The 15,121-nt window shown below is 37.9% G+C and overlaps 1 protein-coding gene across 6 annotated transcripts in view; it reads left to right on the top strand.

Moving 5' to 3' along the window:
• Positions 1-13,918, top strand: part of LOC136253289 (collagen alpha-1(XI) chain-like) — a 29,039-nt gene extending 15,121 nt beyond the window's left edge. For 2 of the 6 annotated variants that reach the window (XM_066045933.1, XM_066045934.1), the window contains 9 exons: positions 8,312-8,492; positions 8,754-9,309; positions 9,661-9,883; positions 9,956-10,024; positions 10,155-10,250; positions 10,318-10,723; positions 10,773-10,954; positions 11,022-11,162; positions 11,215-11,354. In XM_066045933.1, coding sequence (XP_065902005.1) covers positions 8,312-8,492; positions 8,754-9,309; positions 9,661-9,883; positions 9,956-10,024; positions 10,155-10,250; positions 10,318-10,723; positions 10,773-10,954; positions 11,022-11,134 — 1,826 coding nt within the window. In that variant the 3' untranslated portion in view covers positions 11,135-11,162; positions 11,215-11,354. Of the gene's footprint in view, positions 1-1,252; positions 2,600-4,474; positions 8,493-8,753; positions 9,310-9,660; positions 9,884-9,955; positions 10,090-10,154; positions 10,251-10,317; positions 10,724-10,772; positions 10,955-11,021; positions 11,163-11,214; positions 11,384-11,478; positions 11,707-11,807; positions 11,961-12,468; positions 12,580-13,254; positions 13,533-13,671 lie in introns of those variants that run through there. The other 4 variants (XM_066045931.1, XM_066045930.1, XM_066045935.1 and 1 more) reach the window with 4 other exon arrangements.
• Positions 13,919-15,121: the final 1,203 nt, after the last annotated feature.

Here is a 15,121-nt window from a genome sequence, read left to right on the forward strand (position 1 = left end):
TGATTTGACAAAACCAGACTTGTACATACATCAATTTTTTAGGTTTGACCAACTGTATCATGGTTTGCCAGCATGATTATTGACCTGACATTTTCACACAGTACTTCCATAACATTACAAAGTCACAGTTCAAACTTTGAAGGTGATGGTATATTTCTACATTGAGTTATAATCTCTTAAGTCATGTGTGTGGAAGACTGGCTATGTAAAATTCGGTCACATGATAATAAATACTATTACAAAATCTGCTTCAAAGGAAATTTTGTCTCACTTATATAGTGTATTTTGCACACACTAGTATCAATGAAATTTTTATAGGCAAATTATCTGTGGAAGGAGTTATGTGTATTTTATGAAATTTCCTACAAATGGGAAGTTTCTATGTAAATGAAACAACATATAAATCTTACAATTTGCTTTGCTAGAATAAATTTCTTTGTTTTTTTTTGCAACCAACATGTCAGGAGATCAATAACCTCCATGGCAACGTGCCGTTACTTTTAGATTTTTATATCACAATTTCCCAAGTAACTGTACATGCCTTGGTGCACTGTGGCAAATAACTGGGTTGTATCAGCCTGTTTGTACTACAGATTGTTTTAAGAGATCTGGTCCAGAGCAATCCTACAGGTTAATAAGCTGTGAACTATCACCAAATTTGACAATACCAGGTTTACACACACATCCCGATTTATGACTTGTAGGAGCATGCTATCACTTTCAAATTTTGATCTGTTATATATTCCATAATGCAATGAAAGAGTTGTGTGAAAATTGTAGCTCAATAGAATACAGAATGTTCAAGTAGTTAAAGTCAACATGTGTGGAAGCTTGGTTTTGTAAAATCCAGTCAATAATAATTATAACATTATATGAGGTTTACATTAGTACAATTTAAACCGAGTTAATTAACGAAATAGATCAGGTGATTATGGTAAACAATAACAGCTGTAGTTAGGGTGTATGTATGTGTGAAATAAGCATGTGATCATAATCTGTCACCTCAACACGATGTTGGCACTACTCAACCTTCAACTGCAAAAGCTCATACTGATATGTATTCTTAAAACAGTTTGCTTAAAGGGCTATTTATAGTACAACAGGATATACCTAAAATTTCATAAGCTGCTTAAGGAGACACTATTACTATTTCTAGTAGACAAGCCTAATGTATTATCCAACTGGATAATATGTGCGTGTGTGCATGTGACTACGAGTTAACATTTGATTAAGTACTGAGAATTTTTAGTGTGTACAGTGTGTTAATTATTCAATAAACAATATTAGGATCTGTTTATTTTCCCAATCTCTTGTACTGTTCTTGACAGACATTGCTGTGAATACGAGTAAGCTTGAGCAGCACTATTTCAATATGAACTTTCTTCCTACTTCCAAGATCACCTTAATTCTGTTTGTCACACAATTGACAGACAGGGATTAGCTACTCCTTTCAAACTATAAAAATTTACCAATAGGAATGCTCAAGGGTTGGCATAAATCTTTTGATAACACATACACCATGGCTACAACAAGTTTTACAATGAATGGAAACCAGGCCTATACTGATTCCAGGGCATCTGCAAGTTTATTACCATTTCTATGATGTCACAAATAAAGTGTCTGCTGCCCAAAGAGGTTACATTATACCACAATAACTGATTGTTACGGGCAGCTTTTTACACAGCCAACTTTGGAAGAGTAGATTCATTTCACTAGTCTTAGATTTCAGTGTACATCTCTCACTTTCAGAGGTGGGTAGTTGACTTAGAGTTAATTCCCAAACACTCAAAACCAACCATATAACATGGAGCTAAAAACGTTTTTATTAGGTAGAACAGAACACAGTATCTACATGGTGAAGGAAATGGCATTAGACTTGAAGATGACAAATATATCTAGCTAACCATTGCTTGATTCATATAGCTTTATTAGGCAGGTATTCGGTTCAGAACTGGAGGTTATTTTTATCTTTGGCAGCTCCAGTTGACGACTTTAACACTCATAGTTGCTAAATTGATGCATGCAGGCATCCAATACAGTTAAGGAAGTGGGCTTCTCAGACTCATACATCATGACAATGGGAAGTTGTATTGCCTTGTCATCAGTGTATACCTCTTAATGCTACTCTTTCTAGTAAACAGACACTGGGATGAGCACGTGCTAGTGCATTGGACAACTTACATCCAGTTTTCATACACTCCAGAATACTGGAAAGGCAAACTTATTCACTTTACATAATACATATTTATAACAATAATACATACTAGGAAAGCGTTATGGTATTGCTTGGGCGGAAAGCCAACTTCTGGAAAAAGATGCCTTTCTGTGACGGCATAGCACCCAAGCATCTTTGTGCAGTTGCTCTTATACAATTTTAGCTATCCTACATAAACAGGTTAACTATCAAGCTTCATGCTGGTATGGTTAATGATCAAAAGAAAGTTGCCTATTAGGTTACTCCCAGCAGATGGAGCCCTTGTACACCTTACAACACCAACCGCAGTCATTTGATATTGGTGGGAAATCAGGCACACTATAGTGCTGATGAAAGAACACACAATGCTGAAGAAAGAAGAATGGATGGTTTGTATGTATAAAGGTGGGTTACGGTATAGTCACGGGCAATCATTCAAAATTTTGAATACCTATCGATATTTTTTGAGAAGCCCATAAAATCAGTCTAGCAGTTTTAAATAAAGGTGAAGCCCTTCATATTTAAATAGCTACAGTGTAGTTTGAGGCAGGTGGAACAGTACAATTTGTTGTAGCAACACAAGTAAGCCAGCCCGTACATCGCTCAGCTCCAGCTGTCACTACCATGTTTTTCCGCCGCCAAATACAGCAAAAGCTGTAGGCTCTATTGGCATTTCTGGGGCATAGTGATACTGTATATTAAATTTATTAGGTCCTGTGGAAGCGTTTTTGGCGTGTTTCTTCCCAGTGACTCAGATACAAGCCTTCAAAGAGCTTGTTTTACTCGAAAAAACTACTAAAGTTCAATAAAACGTCTATACAACCAGTAACTTAAAAAATCGCTTCCACAGGACCTAGATATTTTAGTTGTTTAGTCACTTGTGTTGAAATTATAAGGATTCAGTAATCTGTTAGTCTGGTTTTTGGCGGCGCGTTTTTATAAAACATTCCCGGTGTCACAGTGATATATGTTTCCCCGGGTAACGTGTTTCCCGCACACATATCCCTAGGGATCCGTGTTTCCCCGCACACATATCACTAACTCGCTAGCGACCTACAAGTCACAGTGATATGTGTTTCCCCGGGTAATATGTTTCCCCTTTATAAAGTCATGTGCAACGTACGTAGTGTTATAGCATATAGGCGCGCATGCACTTTTAATAATCATAGCTAGCCATACTGACCTATACAACTAATACTATAATTATACATGTTGATGGAGGAAATCAAGCCATTCACTGGCATTCAACTATAACTGCTAAACTGTACTTTGATTTGGTTATGTAGCTATAGCATCAGTTTAATAAAACAGTAGCTACAAGTATATACATGTATATACAATAAAATACTATCTCTAGCTATATAGAGTAAATAATGTGATTGCAGCTATGTATAACTAATCAATGTAGCTACAGCTTTGGCATGCAGTCAGTCATTATCTACCCCCTTGCCGGTTCTATCTGGGGTTCCCCAAGGGAGTATTTTGGGACCCCTACTCTTCATTATTTACATGAATGATTTACCATCTTGTGTTACCATCAGTAAAACTTTACTATTCATTGACGACACCAAGATTTATAATACTGTTTGTAGTCCTGGAGATATTTCACTGTTTCAAAATGATTTAGACTCAGCAACTTTGTGGAGTACGAGATATAATATGTCCTTTAATCCAAAAAAGAGTGTCCACTTATATTAATGCAAAAGTCATCACTAATTACAAAATAGCTGACACAAAGGTTTTAACAAATAGTTCACATAAAAATCTCGGAATTATAATATCATCAGACCTATCTTGGGATCAACACTACAAAAACATAATCCCTAAGACCTACAGAATGCTAGGACTGCTCCATCGCAGCTTTAGCAAACATCAAACAGTGACAGCCAAGAGAACTTTGTATATTTTCTTAGTGAGATCGCAAGTTATATACGGTTCAGTGATTTGGAAACCTAACCATATCAAGCAGGGGTGGATCCAGGGAGGGGGAGGAGGGGGGCTTTGGGGGCTGAAGCCCCCCTTCATATTTAGGCTTTACTTGATCAATATGCGGAGAATTATAATGAAATTTATTCATTTATATTTATTTTTTATTTATTTATTAATGCTTTATACAGCACAAGTAATAAAATAAATTTGGTAAAGGATAACTAGCTATTATTGTTGTGACCTTTTTTTTTTTTTTTTTTGCTCTTCAACTTTTTCAGCAAAGTTCCCCCCCCCTCTTTCCAGACTCTGGATCCGCCCCTGACAAGGACCTGGATCAGTATTGGAGGTGTACAAGATCGAGATACTCTAATAGAGCAGTCAGCTAACTACTCTAATAGAACATTCACTGGAAACATGTAGTTGGTTCTGTTATGAATTTTTTCCAAATCTGCCTACACCTATACATACAATGAAGTGTATTGGTCTGTTTAAAGGGCTTCATTCATCCACTTGTGTAGTTAATATGTATGACAATACTTAATTCAGGTACACAATTTCCATTGAAAATGCTCTCAGATTCTATCCTGTATTGTTCAAATTTCAAAATTTTCCACTTTCAACATTATTATTCTAACATGCACCTATTCAGTGTTGTGCAATTGTGAGAGGGGTGCATCATGTACTTGGTGCACCCCTCTCATCATGTGTTGTGCATCATGGACATGCCCCCAGGCCCCTCTAGTTCCAGTATGCTTTTGCTGGGAAGTGTGCTTTGCACACCTCTACCCAAGAGATAAGTACCTTGAGTTAGCTCCCCCTTTATAAATCCTAGATCCGCCCCTGTCAAGGACATCACACTTATTGAGCAGGTCCAGAGAAGTGCAACAAAGTTTATTTTAAATGACTATAGTTCTGATTATTAGTATAGCTAGCTAGTATAATTATTGTATTAGCTTATATAGTAGCTATATAGCAAGTTAGCTAACTATAGCTATATACATGCAATATGCATGGGTGTCTATTAGCTAGATGTAGCAATATATCTACTGAATGGTTGGATCGCGTACTGTTTGCAACTAGCCATAGGACCTTGGAGTTACTGCACGATGGCTATATCTTAGTGGGAAACACGGATCCCTGGTGATATATGTGCGGGGAAACACGAATCCCTAGGGATATGTGTGTGCGGTGAAATATTAAAAAAATCGCTACGGGAAACACATATCACTGACAGCTTTTGGTGGGAAACACGGATCCCTAGTGATATGTGTGCGGGGAAACACGGATCCCTAGGGATATGTGTGCGGGAAACACGTTACCCGGGGAAACATATATCACTGTGACACCGGCTCTATTGTGGACCACATACCCAAGAACAGTCGTTGTACTGTAGTAAAAACAAACAAGCACAATTAGTTGTATTGCTAACACAACATAGTTGTTGAAATTATTTATCCCTGCTTGGTTTAAAGCAGGTTTTGTAATTTGTTCCGCCCACGCATTTTAAACTATTCCGTAACCTTAAGGACGCATAAATATATGTGACCAGATTTGCGAAAAGGGGTCTTCCACACACATCCAAATCCATGAACGTGAAAGACCATAACTTGGCATTCAAGTAACATGTAAATTTGAAATTTCCTCCAGTTATTAACCCATGTGGGTGCTCACTTTTGACCAAATTTCAAGTCAATAGCCTTTTCCAATCTGACATTACAAATTGTCAAAGTTAGGTAAATTGGATGTGTGTGGAAGACCCCTTTTTGCAAATCCAGTCACATATTTTAGGTGTCACAATTTCTGGCTACTGTGCTAACAGTATAAATTAAAGTACGCAATCAGAGAATCACACGGGATTTACTAAGTTCACTCGATTCCATGCCACCAGGGTATCACTCTTTTCACCCTATTTCATAACCCTACAGAACTTAGACAAAAAACGGTGAACCAAAAAGGCAAAAAAAAAAGTGCAATATTGACTTGAGGGGGATTGAACCCACGATTCCAGTGTGATGGTCCAGTGTGCTACCGATTATGCTACCGCTGCTAGCTCCCTTGATTCCCTTCTTTTGTATTTTATAAATGTGACTAATGAAATAAGCTGTATATAGTAAGAAGAACCTAACCCTAAAGGTGAAGAAGAAACCAAAAAGGCGAAAAAAAAGTGCAGTCTTGAAGGGGGATCGAACCCAGGATCCCAGTGTGATGGTCCAGTGTGCTACCAATTATGCTACTGCTGCTAGCTCCCTTGATTCCCTTCTTTTGTATCTTATAAATGTGACTAATGAAATAAGCTGTATATAGTAAGAAGAACCTAACCCTAAAGGTGAAGAAGAAACCAAAACTGAACTCTAACCCTAACCCTAATGCTAACACTACTAGACGCTTTCCCTAAAGTCTACTACTCGTGGCAACTACTGGACGCTTCCCCTAAAGTCTACTACTCGCGGCAACTACTGGACGCATCCCCTAAAGTTGACTACTCGCGGCAACTGCTAGATGCGTGCCCTAAAGTCGAAGAGAGAGAGCAACAACTACAGTAGGAAGTCTGGATGCTTTTGAGCTTAATATTACGTAAGGGTTATGAAAGGTGGTGAAAAGAGTAAAACCCACGCACGCACGCACACACTCTCACACATACACCCACACCACTCCCACACACATGCATACGTACACACAACCACTGCCACACACACGCATATGTACACACTCACACACACACACAAACATATGCACAAATGCATGGATGCAACAGAAGATGTTTCACTTGTTTGAAATGGTGAGAGCTTCTTAGTTAAGTATATGTTGCATGTAATCATTGCTTTTTAGAACCACTAACAATTGTGTGAGTTACAATAAGCCTTTAAACGAGATTGGTGGAGACCAGTCAGTATGAGGTCCCTGTGATTTGGAATTGTAAGTTAATTTCCCAGAGCCTATCCATTCTCTTGGGGTTCATTCCCCTGGCCCAATTTGAAAGTGGCAAGTTACAGTGGCAACTCATCATCCCTTGGCTAGGTGAGTACATGGCTTCATGGAAAATTGGGATCTGGTTGGACTGGCAGTCTACATGTACATGTCTAAAAGTGTGAGACAGTGAGTACATCTTTTCAATTGTCTAATGCAGAAGAATTTTATATATATCCTGGTAATTACTGGCAGTCAATACCAGTGGCATAGCTAGCCCAGAAGGATTGGTTGGGCACCATTGTATGCACACAAATTGCAGCAACCAGCATGTAATGCGCATGCTGCAGCTAGGGTGTCTGGGGGCATACTCCTCCAGGAAAAAATTTGAAAATTACATGCTGGGATTCAGTTTGGTGGCATTTTGCAGTTAAAATATGTCATCTCTAGTAGGACACTAGCGTTTTGTTTGCATAATAATTATTATTAGTTACCTAGCTGTATAGGAGGCTGCATATTGCACCTCGTATCACATAATTTAGCTATAGCTAGCTACGTACGGTGAGTACCTGAGTTGGTAGGGCACTGGAACTGGTTGTACCTGTGTCCTACCGGTACCCACCTTTGCTATGCCACTGATCTTATATCCTTTTAATTAGCATGACTTGATATCATGCTGTACCTTTTTGTGAATAAGGTGGGAATTTGAAACATCGCTAGCTTAAAGCTGTTGCATAGCACAAGTTCAAGTACTGTATATTCATTTAATAATATATAATACTGTAACACTGGCTTTATGGCTACATATACAACTGTAACTGTATATTACATAAATCAAAGTTAGTTGCTCTTTTGGCTGATGTGTGTATTGTGTATTAAGGATCCACAGCTATGAACTAGGTATATGTACATACATCAATATTTAGCATATCATTCATAAAAACAAGTTTAAGTGACTATACATTGGTGGTTTCTACATGTACAGTAAGCAATACATAATTCAACAACAGGAAACTATTGGGTATACTATTATGTAGCACAGGGTATTTTACTATGTACAAGGCATTGTGATAATTATAAACATGCAACTTCAAATACTGGGATTCATTTCCTGTAAACTTAATGGCTTCAATCTCAGAGCTACACTATTTAATAGTAGTTAGGAATGACAGTACCAGTATTACATGATCAGCCAGTATTGTACGGTAGCTATATGTTTCCATAAATGTCTACTAATCCTGTTGTATAATGAATGTATTTATGCATCCATTTATTATGTAGCTGATGATATCTCAACAAAAATGATTGGTAGCATGTCATCACTAGTTGTGATGGTGATAGTACTCCTGACGGTTACTAGTGGATCAGGATATCCTCATTCTGGTGGAACAGTTGGTGATTGCCAAAAAGATGATAATATGGTTCAGTCAGAAGCAGAGTATAGTGAAGAGCATGGGCCAAAGTACATAATTCATGAATATAAAATTTTTGTAAAGTTTGTTTAAGTGCATGTATATATTTACACTATATAAAAATTGATGATAGTTCCATATGTATTTTAGGTCCCAATTAGCTTTGAAAACTCTGTGTTAAGAGCAGATCTAGAATTCAGCAGGATTGATGTCTGCAATGTGCTGTGTACAGTATGCCTTCAAACATTTACATATGCATGAATAACTGTTATACACTGTGTGTATATATAAATTCAGATATTTATATTCAGTTTCAGGGTTTGTTACACCACACTATACAGTGGAAAGAACTGTGAACTACAAAATGAAACATATGACACCATTGTCTCATCTGGCTCTACAGAAGACTCACCATTCATAGCATACAATATTCAAACACCACGTTACAATCGCAGTGGAATATATCCCAACAACCAGTACTGTACGTACTCTCTACCAGGCCGCCAATTTGGTTTTGTGTATACTTATGTATATCATTCTATACCAGAGATAGAGATGGAGATAGACATAGATCACATAAAAACTGTAGATGGCCCAGTAACAACTAAACATTGCATTGACTGTATGGAGCATAAGCACAGCATGGAAGACAAGACAACTTCAATAATTGTTTGTGGCACCAGCACTGAAAACAAATTAAGTAATGGTGCAGAAACTCTCAGTAATATAACACTAACTTTTAAATCAGATGGATCAGTTGTCCAACAAGGAGCTGATTTTTTCATAATTGAAAACCAGATAGCAGGCGAGGAAACCAAAAATGGATTATATTTAAATCCTGGGGTGACAAATGAGGCAAAATCTCAGGTAAATACCAGTATATTTATAATTTTTACCATACATTCATTGAAACTACAAAGAACACTGTCTAGTGATTATCTCTTAAGCATCATGATTGCAATTTTGATATAGAGCTTAGATACATCCCAGGTAAAACAAAACTTGGAAGATTTAACAAGCCCATGCAAGATCTTGCAAGGTACATGTAATCTTGCTAGATTGACAAGAATCTTGCAAAGTACATGTAATCTTGCAAGATTGGCAAGAATCTTGTAAAGAAATGATAGTGCAAGAATTAGCAAGATTTATGCAAGAATTTGATGCAAGTTTCTTTTTTTTTACCTGGGATACAGTGCATGTCTGAGTATTCATTTACAGGTCATGGCAGTTAGTGGAATAGCTGGACTACCAGGACATCCAGGACTTCCTGGTGGAGTAGGACCAACTGGCCCAGATGGAGATAAAGGACCACTGGGTCAACAAGGTGAAATAGGAGACAGAGGTAGTGATGGAAGTCAGGGTGATAAAGGAAGTCAAGGTCCTAAAGGACTTGAAGGGATTCCTGGACATAATGGACTAAAAGGAATCAAAGGAAGGAAAGGTCAAGAACTAACTTTTTTGATGAACTATGAACTTAAGAAAATGATATTAATTTCTTAATGATATACTGTAGGCCTCCTTGGTTCACCTGGTAAACCTTGCTCATGCTCTCAGGAACCACCAATGTCATACTGTAAAGCTGGTCAGTGAATTGAGTAACAATGGGGAATTGAAAACAGTACATATTAGTTAGGTTTTACTACTCTGGTAGGAAATTTAAGCATTATGTGTGATATTAATGCATTATCATTATTAGTCCTTACATTTTGTAGCAAAAGGAGACCATGGAGCACCAGGTGATGTAGGGGAAAGGGGTAAACCAGGGTTTCCAAGTTTGCCAGGTGCACGTGGAAAAAATGGTCTACCAGGTAAGGTAGCTTGTACAGTACCAAGAAAGTGTTGCACAAATGTGGTATTAATATACATTGTTTACAGGTCCCCCTGGAGATCGTGGAAGATCTGGTAATCTTGGAAATCCTGGGAGGCGAGGCCTTCAAGGAGAACCTGGTCCTCGTGGTAATCCAGGTTGCCCAGGAATATCTTACTGCCCAGGGATTACTGAAGAAGATATTAGAAACATGCGCACAATAATCAATTCTAGTGTGCTTGTGCATGTGAGCTACTTTAATGCATGGAGAGGTCACCTTCAGCCACATAAGCCCTATGAAATTATTATAAGGCATTATTTGCCAGACGATTTCCAGCTAAACACCAACAACAGTTATAATTTAACAGATAAACGTTTTGATAAAAGTCAATTTCAAATCAGGAGAGGAACATCGCTAATTGCATGGGCTAATAGCCAGGAAAACATTCTTACTAAATTGGAGGAGTATGAAATGTGAGTATTAATTATTTTATACAAACTACGTGACATGTATACATATCAGGTTTATGGAATTGAGATCTGAAGAACATAGAAAGCAGTACAGAGCATCAAGCAATAATGACCTCCCTACCACATCATTTTTTTGCCCAAAAGGACATGATGGACTACCAGGATCCCCAGGACCAAATGGCCCTCCAGGTGATAAAGGTGACAGAGGATTAGCTGGCAACCCTGGACCAAAAGGTACATTGTCACTAAAAGCTCAACTGTTCATAATATCAATGATAATAACACTATCTGTTAACCCCAGGTCAACTTGGTGTGCCTGGAGAACATGGAAATAAAGGAGATCCGGGGCCTCTGGGTCAAAAAGGGATCAATGGTCCACCTGGTGTATCTGGGGAGTCAGGCCCAAAAAGGTGAAAAAGGGAAACAGTGCATAGAAGGACAGGTAAGTGTGTCATACCATAAAATATTATTATAATCACTCCTAACAATTGTAGAACCGTAATGGTATCAAAGGAAAGAAATGGAGTGCTCCAGGTTTGGTTTATGGACCTCCAGGAGATAAAGGATCTGACGGTGATCGTGGTGATCGTGGTGTAAGAGGTCCTACTGGTGAACGTGGAAAAAGAGGATACAATGGTATCAGAGGAAGCAAAGGGGATAAAGGTATGTATGAGATTGTGCATCTTTGTTTTGTAGCCATTGTAATACATACATACATACATACTGTGTGTATAATGTTTTCATCTATCTGTGGATAGGATGTGTTGGCAGAAATGGACCACAAGGATTAGCAGGATCAAAAGGTTTAGCAGGAGATCCTGGTCCCCCTGGACCTCCTGGCCCACCTGGTTGTGCCTGTAAACTGTTTAAACTTCTTTTGGACATTTATCACATCATTTTACCATCTGGAGGCATAGTACACGAGACAGTGATCAATGCAACTGATCTAACACCAAATACTGCTCCACACAAATACTGTGTCCCAGGTTAGCTGACATAATAATGTAATTCAGTATGTTCAACATACTGTAGTGTGTTACACTGTTACAGTGTTTAATAATGCTGCATCTGTGATATACTTTTAAAGGTCCCCTGGGAGTACCAGGTAGCAGAGGACCAAAAGGTCCCAAAGGGCACACTGGTAACACTGGTGCACCTGGTGATGATGGAGGTGAAGGACAACAAGGTCTTGAAGGAGTAAAGGGTATAAAAGGTATCAAAGGATTGACTGGTCCAAAAGGTATGCATTGGACACTCACTACAACATTGTACAGTGTTAATAAAACACTGTACTGTTTGCCAAGCATAGGGGAATTTAGTCTCATGTAACTGGACCACTTTTTTCCCCACCCACACACAAAAGAAAAAAGTGGTCTGGCTAAGCAAGCCTAAGGGGAATTTGCATGCCTCCAGATTTTAAAAAAATACGAATTTAGTAACAATTTGAATTTTATTTTGAAAATGCATTTGGATGATTTATGAGTACTCTATTAGAGTTGATGACTGCATTATATATTATTATCAGACTACCACAATTGTAACAAGCAGGGGATTAAGCCCCCTCCCTACAATTAAAGTGGAAGAAGTCCCTTTACTCCCTTTAGAATTAGAGTTCTTCTGTGGTGACATGTTGTCAGACTACTACCTTTGCTAGTGTTAGAATAAACATATAAGGGCCTAAGAAAACCTATACATGCAAAATTGACCTCTAAAGGATATAATAATTATAATAGAGTTCATGTTTGCAGGAAATGCTGGAAAGAATGGACCAGTAGGAGATGATGGTTCACCTGGACTAACTGGATCACCAGGACCTCCTGGTCAAATTTGTAGACGCACCGGAAAAAATACTAAAACCAGTAAGTGTACAAAATACTTAAGTAAACGGAGCACATACAGTACTTGTGCTCTATCATTTTTTAAAAACAAATACTGTATGTGAATTACTAAAAATTGATTGACATTAACATCATTGCAGCCATTTCTCTGCCATCACCTTAATTTCACTTCTCTTCTCGCCAAGGCTTTTGAAGGTCACACACTATTTTATTATTTATAATTTAGTTTTTGCTTGGTAAATAATTATACTATTGTGCCACATATGGACACTATGAGACAATTAATAAATTAAGTGTTTATAGCTCAGTATATAGGTAGTGTTGCTTACAAATAGACTTGTGAAGATTAATTTGTTTACGTGTTTGTCCTACACTACCATACTCATTGACAAAATTAATGTGTGACTTGGCTGAGAGAAACTACAAATCGGTCACCTTTTAATGCATGTGCGCATGTTAAAGTTAATTTAAACTTTCACGACCCATAATTTTGCCCTCTAACACTATGGCCTTACAATTTTCACCACTTACAGCAGCTACTCTATGCACTTGTAATTAATTGGCTTTGTAATACAAGTTACAGAATTGATATACATACGTACATATATAGCTACAGCATGTGACAGGATATAGTTAGACAATTTACAGGCCTGCATGATTGCAGTTGTGCTTGTACAGCAACTTGATTTCATGTAGCATCAACATTTGAATGCCCTCCTGGAGAAAAAGGTGTCAAAGGAGTGAAAGGACTTCGTGGATATCCTGGAGCAGCTGGTCCTAAAGGAATACAAGGTAGTCATGGAAAACTTGGTAGTGATGGGCAGAAGGGCAGAAGAGGATTACCTGGTCATCAGGGTCGCAGGGGGCGTACTGGTCCACCAGGTATACAAGGACCAACAGGTCCAGCAGGTTTACCAGGTTCCCCTGGCAACAGAGACCACTGTCCTGAGTTTGATGGAATTGACTTAGGCCTGGTATGTACATACTATACTGTATGTAAATGCATGTATTTTGTGTACATGTTTACAATATGTACATGGTACAGTTTTGACCATGTGCATGTCTGGTACACATATCCATTTTATTTTACGATTCTTCATTATGCTTCAATAGGTGAAGCCTAACCCAGCAGAGTATGATGCAATTCGAAGACTGGTTGCCACTAAGGATGCAGAGTATGCTTGCTCTTTGAGAGATGCTAGTCAGCCATTGCTTCATCAGTTGGCATTTCATATTTGTGATGAAAGTTCTGGCAAATAGACCAAACTTATCCTCAGTTGATACACATATTTACTGTTTCATAAAATAGTTTGTGTGTAGCTAGTTGTGTACAGTTAAAAGATTGAAGTAAACAATCAGATATGTAAGAGTGCATGAATAAAAGCAACAACAGCCTCCATTAAATTTCTCTGTACATGCAAGGTCACTGAATGAATCACATGGTATACTATACATGTAATAATAGACTGATAAAAAGTTTTATAAACCTACAATAATATAATAATAATATAGTACAGTATGTACTCCTATAGATTTTAAATAAACAATCTATATAAGGTGTGCGTCTGTGCAGTTTTTAAAGTGTCAGTTTTATGGAGCCGGTGAAAAAGATTGTTAGTCAGGTTGGGTAGCTTCAAAATTAATTTTGATTATTTGGGAACGTAGCAGACAAGTACATACCATACAAAGAGTTAGAAGGCACCCCTACTTGTTAAGAGCCAGACTGAGTTTATAATGGAAATTTTAAGATAACAAAATTTCATGTGCAAATAGTAAAACTTGAAACTTTTTTTACACAAATGGCTGCAATATTATATTATTTAGGCAAAGCTGTATGTTTATGTGCTGAGTTTATGCTTTGTGCAGTGGTAAATTTGTCCTACCAGCTACTGAAGAGAGTCACAGTTGATCAAATGTTTCTACCTTCTTGCTTAATTCGGAGCCTTGGTCTGATCATAAGGGACAAAGAAATTGAAAACTTTACAGCTGTTGAGTGTTGAAGTGTCAGCTGAGACCTTAGTGTAACAGTTGGTAACACCGTAACTACTGTTAAGGATATACTAATTAAACCAAATCTTTATAAGAGAAGGAATAATCATTAAAAGTTTACATGTGAGCACCTGCAATGTACAAAAATATATGACGAATCACCCAGCTCTTTTATAAATACTTTATCAGGGCTTTAGTATGACAATCAAATTTTACAGGAAGCATTTGAACATGCTACTGACTGAAACTAGGCTAAGCAAGCATGACTTGGAGTTCCATAATTTCATATGTGCAGACTGATCCTTTTTCCAAATGGAGACTGTAGGAAGGTATTAGTTTATATACACTGATGATTGTTTTGGTACATTCACCTGTGTTTGACACTTCTGTCACTCTTATAGTAAAATGGTGTTTGATTCTCTGGAGGGATTCGTCATCAGTAGAACAAAGGGCTGTGCTATTGCCACTACTGCTGCATTGACAGACTGCTGATATGGAGGCTGAGCAGAGTTGATTATTAAGTTTATGAAGTACAGTAGCAAGCTAAAGGCTGGTTGACATAAATATGAACTGC

The sequence above is a fragment of the Dysidea avara genome, chromosome 4, assembly GCF_963678975.1.
Source record: "Dysidea avara chromosome 4, odDysAvar1.4, whole genome shotgun sequence".
In the NCBI taxonomy this organism is placed as follows: Eukaryota; Metazoa; Porifera; class Demospongiae; order Dictyoceratida; family Dysideidae; genus Dysidea; species Dysidea avara.